Below are 14131 nucleotides of genomic sequence, written 5' to 3'. Positions count from 1 at the left end.
ATTTGTCTGGGCATGAAGTCAAAGTTTATATTGATCATAAACCGTGAACGTACCTACAAGAGTGTAAATTGTATCATGGGAGAATTATTAGGTGTTCAATGTTCTTATAGCTGTTTAAACACACAGTTCATTTTTAAAGTGTAAGGAGAATGTCATCACTGATGCCCTGTCAAGAATGCCGGTGGGGAATGGAAACGATAATGGAAACAATAGTCAAGAGGGAGAGTTTACAATAATGTATTTTAAAGATGTCAAAGAGGAAAGTGAAATTAGAAAAATCTGTAATCAATTGAGAAGATATCAAAATGGTGATGATCATTGGAAGCTTGTTAAAAGTTCTTTAGGGAAGAAAGGTCATGAGAAAGTACAAATGTATTATTAGGTCTTCAAAGGTATTCTATTTTATAGACACAGCACAGATAGTGATGCTTGGAAGGTTTGCTGGCCAGATTCTCAGATAAATACTTTGATAAAGTACACACATAAAAGCATCAGACACTGTTTTGTGTTGAAATGTATTCAAAAGGTACAAGAGTGTATATATTTTCATAATATATCTAGGAGAGTTAAGACCTTACTCACCTGCTGTGATAGATGTCAAAGAACAAATGTTAATAACAAAACCAATTAAGGGATTTTTACAAAATTTGGTATCCTACAAACAGTTGGATTTGGTAGGGATAGATTTGTATGGTCAACTTCCAAGAGCTAAAGGGGGATTTCAGTATATTCTCATCACTGTAGATTTATTTTCTAAATATGTGAAATTTTATCCTTTAAAGAAAGCAACTAGCAAGAAAATGGCTTCTACATTTGTAAAGGACTACTTCATTAAAATGTGTACACCTATGACCATTTATGTAACAATAGGACCAAATTTACTTCAAAATTTTGTGAAGGAATTTGTAGAAGAACATAACATCAGACATATCTTAATATCATCCTATTCACCTAAATGCAACCCAACTGAATGGTACATGAGGGAAACTGGTAGATTTTGTAGAACTTACTGTCAGAAAGATCAGACAAATTGGTTAAGTTATGTTAATGAATTTGAAGAAATTATGAATAGCCTACAACATACTACCACAGGATACTCTCCTTATGAGATCATGTTTGACCAAAAATTGCCTTACTTAATCAAAGAACTTTTCAGCATGTAAACTTATAACAACAGCTGAAAGGGAGGAGATAGTTAAAAAACTATGAAAGATTATTATGAAAAAAGAAAGAAATGACATGACAAACAGATAAAAAAAGAAAAAAAAAGAGAAAAAACACGGAATTCAAAGTTGGGGATCTAGTGTTGACAAAAAGTTACACCAAATCTAAAGTACTAAATAGAGAAATAAAGAAATACTTTGATATTTTTATAGGACCATTTGAAATTGTTGAAAACTACACCCAAATGCTTATAGACTTGTATATCCTAAGTCCAAAAGATTGTTTGGACTCAGGAATTTTACACAGCTGAAATTATACAAACAGCCTTCATCACTCATATAACATCACAAGAATTGTCTTTCCTCAGGAGGTTGCAAGCTCATTTGGCAATTTGGTGGTGGTGAACCCATGGCTTCAAGCTGGTGTGACTCTTTCCTTTTCAAATCACATCCTCTCTTACTTTTCTGTACAAATTCAGCCTCTTCCACCTTCTGATTTGGACAAAAAGTTAGACAATGGATGTGAAAAGCAACTGGTGCATGTATTTTATACTAAGCAATATGCCATTTTTCTGGTTATCTGGATACAATTAAAACCTTTGAGTAGATTTAATAATATGTGGTTTAATAATACAACCATATTATGAATTTTGAGGAGAATTGTGGTAATATTTACTTGTCATCTCTGTACAGTTATAATGATGTTCTGTTAGTTTACATTGTGGATGTGATAGTCTCACTGTGATGATAATGTTGTACTCTCATTGTGCTGATGGTTTTGTGAAAAGTTGAGAATATGTTTAGAGTTGGTGTGAAGTTTACTGAACATATCTGTGCTGTTATAGTAATATACTATCAGTTTACAACTGAGATGTGATTAAAATTATGTTAGAGTGTTTGTAGCCTTATATATGTGTTCCCATTTGGTTTGACCTGTTACTATACCAATTATGTGAATGTAACTGCATAGACATTGATTTACTATCACGTATGAAAATTATTCTCTGTAAGATCTTGTCCTTAACATGTATTAGATCTACTGTGTAACTGGCAAAGGAACATTAATCAGAAAGAAATTTATTATGTTTGTATTACTTAAGAAAATGTAATTTTATGTTGGAAAGAGTTACTGGGACGGAAGTATTCTGATTCCCAGGATTTAAGACTCACAGAGGTTTCTTTTTCATGTAATTTTCTGCCACTTCAATGACCAAACTACTGGTAGTCATATCTAATTATTTTTTTACGATCCTAGTACAATAAAATAGGGATAATGTTTGCTACATGTCTGGTATCTATATAAGTCATGATTTCTCCTTTGTATAGATACAAGGTGTTCTTTGTCACAATGTCTACACAAATCTGAACTGTCCAATACTGCTGTATTTTACAGAAAGTCAATGCTTTTCAATATATACAAATGTTAGCTTAAAATATGATTCTTAATGAAAACTGGTTAAATTTCTCCAATATCTTATTGAAAATATACTGATGACCACTATTGATTCATGTGTAATGAGCAGCAAATGAAAAACTAAAGATTGAGGATTCATATTCATGGCATAGTTGTGGTTCTTGCAGACATTTACCTTCAACTGAAGTCTAGTTGATTCATTAATATGTAACTGATGAGGAAATGTGTATTTATCATACCCTTAGAGTGGCCAAATGAACCATTTATTCCTGATATTAACTCATTCATGTTTAACCACTGGTACTTCACCCTATGCCTTAACCTATGTTGGAATTTACCTTATCAATGCCCAATTTTATTTACTGTCTGATCTGATATTGCTACATCACGTCTAATGTGGTGATGACCAATGAGAAATCTGTCAAGTAGTTGTTGAGCAGTATGTATTCTGGAAGCAGCCTGTTGGTACTTAATTTGCCAAAGTAAATCGGATTCTACAGTGGCATGTGGCCATGGTGGCTCTCAGTCGCTACAAGAATATATTTAAAAATTTGAGATGATGACTTTCAAGCTACAAAAACAAGGTGTCTTTGACAGTGATTGTGGGCAAATCCCTTTATCTGTCGTTGTGGTTTCCTGACCTGAAATGTTCATGTCGGTTCAGTTGTTCTAAAGTCTGAGTTTGACTTGTGAAGAAATGAGGACATTTGGTCCTACAACTGGTACAGTCATTATGTCTACGTACATTTCAGTGGGGCTATTTTTACTCATTGTAGCTGATAATCCGTCGCAGCAAAAGTCCCGGAACAGTATAGTTTTTACTATAAAGTAAAAATAAAATTTAATCAAATATAGTGTTTCATTTGATATTTATTGCAGTTTCAAAATAAAGGCATCTTGACAAATCTGAAATAAGTTGTGACATACTTACAATAACTTATCACAACAAGCTACATGCTTTCTCACCAAAATCACACAAAATACTGACTTTCACTGCCAACATGGCTGTAACTATTTATACTTTCTTAACAATCCAAAACAATCCTTGGCATTGTTTAAACTGAATATTTGATTCATTAACAATTAAAATCGATACAAAAAAATTGAAAATAAATGTCTGATTGTACACTTATTCCTGAACAGCTAGTACACTATGATATTAGTACATGTCTGTTACTTTATTTGAGAATAAATTCTCAAATAAGGAATTGCAATAATACATTTACATTTTTTTATTAATTACTAGAGAATCCATTCATGGGAATTGTTCCCTACATTTACAGAGCTTTTACACTTTGACGTGAAAGAGATTAAACAGTAGTTCCTCAGTTATAATTTTTTCTAGGCGAGTTATGTATTTTGTTTACATGCGCAATCCTGAATTAGACTTGAATATGTTTGTTTTAAGTGGGCCTTAATGGGCTGTTACATTTCAGAGTACATAGGTAGTACATTTAATAGTTTTTGGGCCACCCTGGAAAGCTATTTTGTGTCTTTTTTGACTGACATCTTAGCCTATCTGTACGGTCTTTATTGCAAGTGCAGTGCTGATTAACTTTGTTTCTCTTTCTGTATGTCTCAAGGTTTATCATTTACCTTCATGTGAATGGGGTTGTTGAATATATACTGGCTGAAAACAAGAATAGCTCCACATCAACACTGCATAACTAATGTAGCTGCTGTACATTGCACAGTAAAATGTTAGTAGTTACTGTTCTCATATTATACTTTTTAGTTTCCTCATTAGACACAGGACCAATGAAAGGTTGGAACATGTTAGCATGCTGTTATCAGGTTAACTTGATACCAGTGCAAAAGGCCAAAAGTTTAATAGCTGCTGAGTCATCCAGTGCTCAAGTATCACTAAGGTTGCATATCACCCTCTGTGTTTTGTTGCCATTAATTTCTATCTTGTTCCTTGTCTTCACTTAATAGTACTTTTGCTTGTTGAACAAACTGAGCAACATTCTTTCCTTTTGAGAGAAAGGTTGTAGCATCTGTGAAATGCAAAGTGCACCCTTTGGATCCTATGTCATTAACAAAATTCAGGAATGACAGAGAGCACATTACATATTCCTGTGGCACACCATGTAATGACATCTTTTCACCTGAGCCACCTACTTGTAATGACACAGTTTGTTGTCATTTATTCAGGTAGGATTCAAGAGTTTGCTGAAGAGATCCTCCAACATAATAGAATTTTGCTTGCTGAGCAAGGCATTATGTGCACAACAGTTGAGTGCCCTACTGAGGTTACAGAGTAACAATGCTGTAGACACCTTGACTCATTTTTGTAAATACATCAAGTACTGCTGTTATCATTGATATACCCTTCCAAAAACCATGTTGTCTTACGTGAAAGAGTGTATTTTCTTGAAAGCCAGTGGTTGTGCAGTTTCACAGATTATAGTTTTCAATACAGTACAGGACGTGGCATAAGTGTCAGGACTTCCTGAGGGTTTGTAATGTTTTCATAATTTTTATTGTCTTTTGGATACTCTCTCACTCTCACATGACCAAACTCAATTTATTTCTGAATCTCATGGCAACTGCATGATCTGTTAAAAGGTGAGGACTTTCATCAACTGAGCTTTCCACTATCTCTGAAAAATAATAATTAAATTCATCTTAACTTAAAGAGTTAGAGCAAGAGTGGTCCTTCTCCTGTATTCATTAACCAAGTCCCATTCTGCATTTCAAGGATTATGAGCCTCTTCTGTAAATTTGGTACTGCTTTCCTTCTGTGCATTTTGGACAACAAATAACTGCAGTACAGTATATCATTAACACATGCAGTACTGTATTTGGACAAATAATTTTATTTTAGCTAGTTCGGGGGTATCAAACCTCTTTAGTTTGACAGTATGTTATATGCATTTTGATGTGGCTATTTAATATCTCTTGGGTTTTAGTGGAAAAATTTCATCAAGTTTTAATTTAAGGTTATGGAACGTGGAACTTAGTGCATCATTTGCTGTCAATTCTTCAAATATTTTGTGGTGATCTGCAAAAGGCACTGTAGTTTTGAAAGCACCTAAGCTTCTTTTTCTAATAACCCTGTTTGTGAATACATAATTTGAATGCCAGCTGGGGATTTGTTGTGTATTCAGTGAGTTTACCATAGTTTCATATGTGACACTGTGATCTGCATGTATAGGGTCAACCACACTTACTTCATAGCTTCAACCATTTAGGTTTGTTAAAATTGTGTCACAACAAATTAATTGTCTTGTTGTTTGATACTTTGCCAGAAATAGTCCAAAGCTGCTTACTAAGTTCATATATTCTCTCTCTTTGTATCACTAGAATCTCTGATATGAATGTTTATGTCTCCCCATCAAGCAATCTTTTCTCATAGGCACGCTAAGTGATGTAGACAGATTTCCAATTGGTTGATGAAATTTTAAAAATTGCCATCTGGGTAATGGCAAACAAATGTGACAATTATGTTAGCCTATGCTAGCCCAAAATCAGCCACTTCTAGTTTTAAATATACACAGAAGTTATTTAAGTCAATTTTCTTGGCACTAAGTTTGCTATTTGCATACCTGGATGCACTACCTGGATATTAGATCCTCTACACCATTAATTTGCTGTTTCTAGTTATTCAGTACATATGTAATATTCTGTTTCTAGTTGCGCTTGCCAGTGTTCACTTATACACCAGTATATTTGTTAGATTCAAGTACACAACTAGGTATTTGTGTTGCCCAAGCTTTTCTGAACTACATAACCATTCTCATTATTCATGTAAGACCTTAATTCAAAATTTGTATAAATTAACAAAATTTCAAAAATGTCTGCTTTACTTGTAAGTAGTTAATCCACTGCATATGCATAGAGTGCACTAATCAAATAGAATTGAGGCATTTGTATTTTTTTCTTTACCAACTATACTGCAGTTAAGTCAAATAATTGTTGGGACTTATAAAAAGTAGTAAATTTTCACAATACAATTTTGTAAATTACAGTTAAGTATCAAGAATACAAAATATCATTATGCCGGTTGATATGTATTAAACCACGACAAAAACCTTCAGATTTCCAGGAGCATTCATATGATCTACATCTCTCTGTTAAAAAAACTGTGCAAGGTACTCTACCAGTTAACATCCTGTTTTACTCATTTCATTAAAACTATATAATATCAGTACCATTGAAGCCTATGTACCACTGTCACCAAGCAAACATCATGATAAAAGTGTACTTCCCTCTATGATATCATTACCAGCTTTCTGGTATTTGCATCAGTGAAATAAAGTGGCTTGCATTGTATAATAATGCCACCTGTTCTCATGTGAAAAGATCCAAAATATAATAGTTATTGTATTATCTTTGGTGAACTGTGATTTGAAGGACAGTTAGGCTCACTGCCATAAATACTGACTTTCCATTAGTGAGAAGGACAGTTAGGATCACTGTCATAAATATTGAACTTCAATTAGTGGGTCATTTCTAGTAATGTGTTCATGATAAGTTTAGTAGCTTGTATAGTAATTTTACATACACAAATGAATTGAGTATAGACAACAGTCATGGACTATGTAAATGAGGTACCATTGAGTGTTACTTTTGTATTTTAACATTGAAAGTTGAGGGTTCTTTAAGTTACTTGGTAGTTTGATGATACTGTTTTGGATTAAAGCTAACAAGGCAGTTTTTGTGAGAGCTACTAGTTCAAGAACACAAAAATTGCTTTCAGTTCTTAGATCCTGGTCATCACTCAATTGTGTGTGTTGAATAAAATAGATGTGCATACTAGTAAATTTGGAATCCCCTTGTGACACATCTGTTATTTCTGAATGTAGTTAAAATATCCATGGAAATTTTCCATTTTGAGCCTACAGACTGAGGAAGAAGAGACCACTGCCAAGTAGGTATACTTACAAAGTACCTTTACATTAAAAATATGGTAAACTTCCAACATTATTATGAATATAAGAAAAGTATATGTACTTTTCAGATTTTAACATTTATTTTGAATAAAGAATGTTTGGTGAATATTTACGTTTATTATGAATAACGTATTGACATTGTTACAAAGGTCGAAGTTTGATTGTACAACAAAGACACTGTGCAATTCTTCATGTTAAGTGCGAAGACTGATATGACATTATGTTCTTGAGCCCATTGCAGCAATTTGGAAGCTGTCCTTCCAAATGCCAAATGAACACTATTTTTAACTACAAATAACCTTACAGATTGGGCAAACATAACTAAACAATTTCAACATAAAGTAAAGGGAAATCACACATTTTAAAATCTAGGAATGTAAAGTACCCTACATTAAACTGAGTGGAAGTCCAAATAGCTGTTTATTGTGTTTTTCCATGTATGAAAATACAATAAACAGCCAATGTGGGTTTTGACTTTCACTTAGTTTAATATACACCATTTTACCATCTTTGATTTTACAGTGTTTTATTGTCCTTCATATTATGCTCCATTTTTTATTGTCATTGTTCATGTACTCTTGTTTGTGAATAGTTCTTTTATTATGACCCATACGATTTTGTGACATGAGTAAGAAACCAGTTGGATCTATGAGACTGGTGGTTTGTCTACAAATTTGGTTTTCACAACCATATGTTTTTTTTTTCAAAACTTTGTGACTGTGCTTTGGCCCTTGTATTTCTCACTGCCTTAGTTCATTTAGCTGTTTGCAGATAGTTGGAGCAAAATGTAGTGGAGTATCTTTAGTTGAAGTACAGTGATGTCAGCTATTCCTCTATCCATTAGTTTTGGAAGTAAATATCTATAGTCGAAGTGCAATGATATTTCTAGCCCTTAATTCTGGAAGTAACTATATGTTAATTATGTGAAGGTGCTGCTTCACAAGGCATCAAAGAAATACGGTTAAAGCAGTTGACCTACCATTCACCCTATCAAAATCGTTACACAAAATGAAAGATTATCTTTCGTCCTAATAAATGATTTCATGAGCTATGGTAAACTGCATTCTCGACAGTAAATAAAACATTTTTAATTACTATCCGATGGAGGAAGCAAGAAGCATCATTTTACATTCATGCATACATAAATCCAAGTCACAGAAAACAAAACATTCAAGTCTTTCCACATGTTATCTCATTTAGTTAAGTGCTGGATGCCCAATTATGCATGTGACTAATATTTTAGCGTACCAGATGATGAACTCATCAGCACCCTAACTATGCAGACCACTTACGTGTTGATTTCATCAGTGATTATTCAATCAGTTATAAATAGTATATCTACTCAGAAGTAGTAGAATTATATATCAGTTTTTTATTCATAACATTGTTTGTCTTTATGTCCATATGTTATTAGAAAATAAACAGGCTTTTCACTCAGCCTGCATGTAAACACATTATGTGATGCTGCTAATGTACTTTGCATTCTTTTACTCAGTACTGTCCTATGCCACATAGTCTTCTTGGACAATGTAGTTAAGAACAAAGAAGTGCTTATTCTGTAGATATATGCAGTATGTATATTGTGTAAAACTTTTAACCAAACATTTTACAGAAGCCTCTTATGGATCTAGGGTTCTTACAATTACATGCCAGTACATGTACCTCCAGTGTTATTTGTTGTTAACAGCAAGAATGAATTCATATGGTCTATAAAATTCACAACCAGAATACTAGTCTGAAAGTGGAGTACAGTGCCACTGTGATATAAGTGAGGTATGACCTGATACAGTAGACTTACACAGGTAAAGACATACAACTGTACAATACTAATTCTAGGTCAAGTCACAGATATTGCACTTACAGCCCATCAGCAATATATATTGTAGAGGGCATCCCCCACACTAGAAATAAATATTATTTCCATGTAGACTACGCAGTTCTGCCTTGGGTTCAGAATTAAGTTTTGTATTATACTGCAAAAGACTATAATAGCTTGCCAGTTAACGCCAGTCAATTAAGTGAATATCTACAAATACTCAAAAACAAAATTAGTCACCCCTTCTATAGTTCATCAGATTATTTCGATTCATATCTGTGAATTCTGTGCAACTGTAATGTTTGTATTGAACACAGGTTCGCTAAGGAAGTAGACAGACAACTAACCGTGGTCTGTATGAGGTTATGCGTTTGCCTTCTTTGATGTGTTAGATAAAAATGAATCTGAGTTGCATAAGAGGGGAAGCAGTGTTTATTTTCAAATCAATTGTTTTTCTCTTATTTTTGTGTACATTTATAATTTAATACAGAAGTAATTTCCATAAATGTCAGTGTAAGAAAGCAAGCACTAGTCAACATTTTTTGTTAATGTAGTTCATAGAAGTAGCCTGCAGAGCCTGAAGCTGCTTGTTAATATACACTATGTGATTAAAAGTATCTGGACACCCCCAAAACTATATATTTTTCATATTAGGTGCATTGCGCTGCCACCTACTGCCAGGTACTCCGTATCAGTAACCTTAGTATTCATTAGACGTAATAAGAGAGCAGAGTGGGGCGCTCCACAGAAGTCACAGACTTGGAATGTGGCCAGGTGATTGGTGTCACTTGTGCTGTACTTCTGTATGTGAGATTTCCACACTCGTAAACATCTGTAGGTCCACTATTTCCAATGTGACAGTGAAGCAGAAACATGAAGGGACATGTACAGCACAAAATCTTACAAGCTGACCATGTCTGTTGACTGACAGAGACTGCCAACAGTTGAAGAGGGTCATAATGTGTAATAGCCAGACATCTATCCAGACCATCACACAGGAATTCCAAATTGCATCAGGATCAACTGCAAGTACTGTGACAGTTAGGCAGGATATCTTAAAAATTGGATTTGGTGGTTGAGCAGTGGCTCATAATAATAATAATAATAATAATAGCCACATACCTGCTAATAAATCCCAAACAACACCTTGCTTGGTGTAAGAAGTGTAAACATTGGATAATTGAACAGCGGAAAAACGTTTTGTGGAATGAAAAATGATGGCACACAATGTGCCACTCTGATGGCAGGGTGTGGGTATGACAAATGCCCGGTAAACATCATCTGCCAGTGTGTGTAGTTCCAAGAGTAAAATTCAGAGGCAGTGGTGTCATGATGTGGTCATGTTTTCCATGGAGGAGGCTTGCACCCCTTGTTGCTTTGCATGACACCATCACATCACAGGCCTGATGTCTGAAGTACCGTCTTGCTTCCCACTGTTGAAGAGCAATTCAGGGATGGTGATTGCATCTTTCAACACAATCAAGCACCTGTTCACAATTCACAGTCTGTGACAGAGTGGTTACATGACAATAACATATGTAATGGACTGGCCTGCACAGAGACCTGAACTGAATCCTGTAGAACACCTTTGGGGTGTTTTGGAATGCCGACTTCATGCCAGGCCTCTCCAACCTACATCAGTACCTCTCCTCAGGGCAGCACTCCATGAAGAATGGGCTGCCAATCCCCAAGAAACCTTCCATCACCTGAGTCAATGTGCGCTTGCAAGAGTGGAGGCTGTCATCAAGGCTAAGAGTGGGCAACACCATATTGAATTCCAGCATTACCAAGGGAATGCACCATGCACTTCTAAGTCATTTTCAGCCAGGTATCCAGGTACTTTTGATTGCAGTGATCTGTGAATCCATACATATTATAAAAATGTCTGTGTGTGTGTGTGTGTGTGTGTGTGTGTGTGAAAAATTGTATTGTAGACATGTGAAGTAGCTCCACCCACTGTACAGAAACTGTCTAGATTCATGTTTCTTATCTTGGATATTGTACTTGCACAACTGTACCTTATGCATATTTCTTTGTAAGATGGTTTCATAATTTCAAATGTTTTCTCGTGTATACATGGAAATGAAATATTTTTGATACTTCACTACACACACAGTTCACTTTTGTTTCCATTTATAATAGAAAACTGACAAAATGAATACCTGGGCAATGCTGGATTTGTCCACTAGCTAATTAATTAATGAACTTAATCCTAGCACTTCTGCTCCCATTGATTTCAAAATATGAATGAAATATTGTCAGCACCTAGGTTAAAACTGGCTACTTTTGTGTTAAATGTCATTGTAAAGTGTGGGTTAACAGTCTGTGTCACATGCACCTATGTTACAGTTAATAACACAAAACCTATTGATCATTCTAAAACTACAGTAATATTGAAATATATATCTTTTGTGTTCCCAATTTAATTTTTTAAGAGGTCACAGAACGAAAGTAGTTTTATTATTTCAAATCTGTAAGTACTTACTGTCTTGTAATTCAACAGTTTGCTGTATAATCAGCTGATCAGCTACAGTCAAGAAGTCAAGTCCTGACAATGGTATGAAATGTGTGAAGCTGGTAGTTTGCCAGTTTGCTGAAATAAAACAATATAAAATATATATATGAAAGCATATGTTTCTTAAAAGAACACGAGGAATTTTCTACATTAAACAGCGAATTTCACAACTACGAAACAAGGAATAGGAATGATTTCCACAGAGAAATTCATAAAACAGCTATGTATCACAAAAGTGTAATTCCTCACATTTAAATACTTGCTGTTTCTGTGAAAGTGTGAAGCAGTGTTAATGTAAGAATGTAAATAATCTTTGATGTGAGAATTACTAACTTTTTTTTGTACGTTGTTATCCTACTTGTATATTTTTATGTTAATGTTCTAATAGTTCTATTAAAATTGTAATGTCTAAGTGACAAGTAAATTCAATTATAAATTTTCATGTACATGTATTTTAAATTGTAATGTTTATTGACAAGTTCTATGTCATTTTCATGATGTACTACAAGGCACTAATAAATTGAATTGAATTGAATTGAATACATGTTTTCGCACAAATTATCTCCCACTTAGTTCTAAGAAAAGAAGATCATCTTCATGTTGTCACAGCAGAATGTAGGGCAATATCAGTAAATGTTTTTCATGATCAAGAGTTATTGATTGTCTCCCTTCAAACATGTAAATGTATATATGAATATTATTGAGGATTTAAATGGAAAGACAGCCTGGAAATTTTTATTACCTAGGACCAGTATGATTTGCTTTCTATGTTGCACGTACTGTGTATGAACACTGAATTAATAAAGTTTAATTTTGTGTTTTGTTTTTTTGTTTTTTTTTTTTTTTTCTCCACCACTTACCAATTTTTATGAGATGTTATTCTGAGGTACTTCATGTTATACACAGTTAATGTCTATAATATGAAAGTGTATAATTACTGGATATACTTTGCATTTAAATTTGTTGCAAGTAATCTGTCATAAAACAAAAGGAAAGTAATACTTGAGTGTGAGAAAAGTCTTCAGATGTGGAATGCTTTGCAACAAAAATCTATTATTATTAACTCAACTGTGTGTCTGTGTGTGTGTGTGTGTGTGTGTGTGTGTGTGTGTGTGTGTGTGTTGATGATGATGTCCTGAATGGCCAGAAGCTTTATTTGTGACAGTTTTTTCGTTGTGCCTATCTGTCACTAAGCACCTCTGCTATATGGTGAGTGGCAACTTTCCTTTTCATAATATTGTTATGTTCCTAGGTATGTTAGGTCATGTTAGTGTAATAGCTGAACTGTATAATAAAGGTGTGTTTAGCTGTGTTAGTGAAATTGCTGAATTGTGTAATTTGATATATAAATTGCAAAAATAATCACTGAAATAATTTTACATTAAGACAAGGATTGATACATTAAGAAGTTGAGATGACTATCTTTGTCTTATCATCATTTTTATCTTTATATTATCATCTTTGGGGTCAGTAATGTATTTGAAAATCAGTTTACAACCCAAAACCTCCGTTGTGCAGGATCAATAATAAAATCTGTGAAACAAGGTAAAAACCAGCAACTGGTTAAAAATGAGTTGTTTTAAAGCACATGTGAAGCTAACCATTCTCTTGCATGTAGGATAAAGAAAAAAATGATTTATGTTAAAACTAACCAATGCTCATGGGAAGTCAGAATGGCTTCTCCTATTGCATTAAATGAATCTTTTTCACATGTGAATGTACCGGTACATTTCTTTAATACTAATATGGAATTATGTTGAAAAAATCTGAAAACATTAATATCAGTACCATCTGTCATTTTGTATCCACTGATTAAATAAACAGATGTAATTTTAAATTGTATCATTATTACAGATCAAATCAACACTACATTTAATAAACCACTTAAAAATCTCTTTAAATTCATGATGTGTAAAAGTACAATGAAAAATTCAAATGAAGTCTTTGCTTAGTACTAAAAAAGAACAACAACAAAAATTATGGAAATGGAACATGCTCATATTATTAAACTAAGAAGTGATTTAATACACAAATAAATGCATGTTTAATGTGAAGGATTTCTAATCCATATTTTTATTCTCATCTTTGACACATTACCTGAAGACACTGGCATTGGGACACGGTCATCATCTGCAAGAGAAAATGGGTAATAAATGCAGGTATAAATTATAATTTAATAGGCAATTTTTAAAATATTTTCATCATCAATCATACCTGTTCTTCGAGGCTGGATAGTTATAGTGGTCCTCTCAGAATATACAGGCATGTGAAACTCTGTTGAGAAGGGAAAGCCATTTTATTTAATCTGTTGCTTTTAGAAGGTAATTA

General features: G+C 33.7%; 1 protein-coding gene across 1 annotated transcript in view; it reads right to left on the bottom strand.

Annotated features, from left to right (window-relative positions):
- LOC126273067 (uncharacterized) overlaps positions 1–14131 on the bottom strand; it is a 404495-nt gene that overhangs the window by 104759 nt on the left and 285605 nt on the right. Inside the window, exons 8-10 of the mRNA XM_049976476.1 lie at positions 14018–14077; positions 13901–13933; positions 11774–11881 (exon numbers count right to left, since the gene is read on the bottom strand). Of these exons, the coding sequence (XP_049832433.1) occupies positions 11774–11881; positions 13901–13933; positions 14018–14077 (201 nt within the window). The remainder of the gene's footprint in view (positions 1–11773; positions 11882–13900; positions 13934–14017; positions 14078–14131) is intronic.

The sequence above is a fragment of the Schistocerca gregaria genome, chromosome 1 (genome assembly GCF_023897955.1).
Source record: "Schistocerca gregaria isolate iqSchGreg1 chromosome 1, iqSchGreg1.2, whole genome shotgun sequence".
Lineage (NCBI taxonomy): Eukaryota > Metazoa > Arthropoda > Insecta > Orthoptera > Acrididae > Schistocerca > Schistocerca gregaria.
This window is presented reverse-complemented; position numbering and strand designations above follow the sequence as displayed.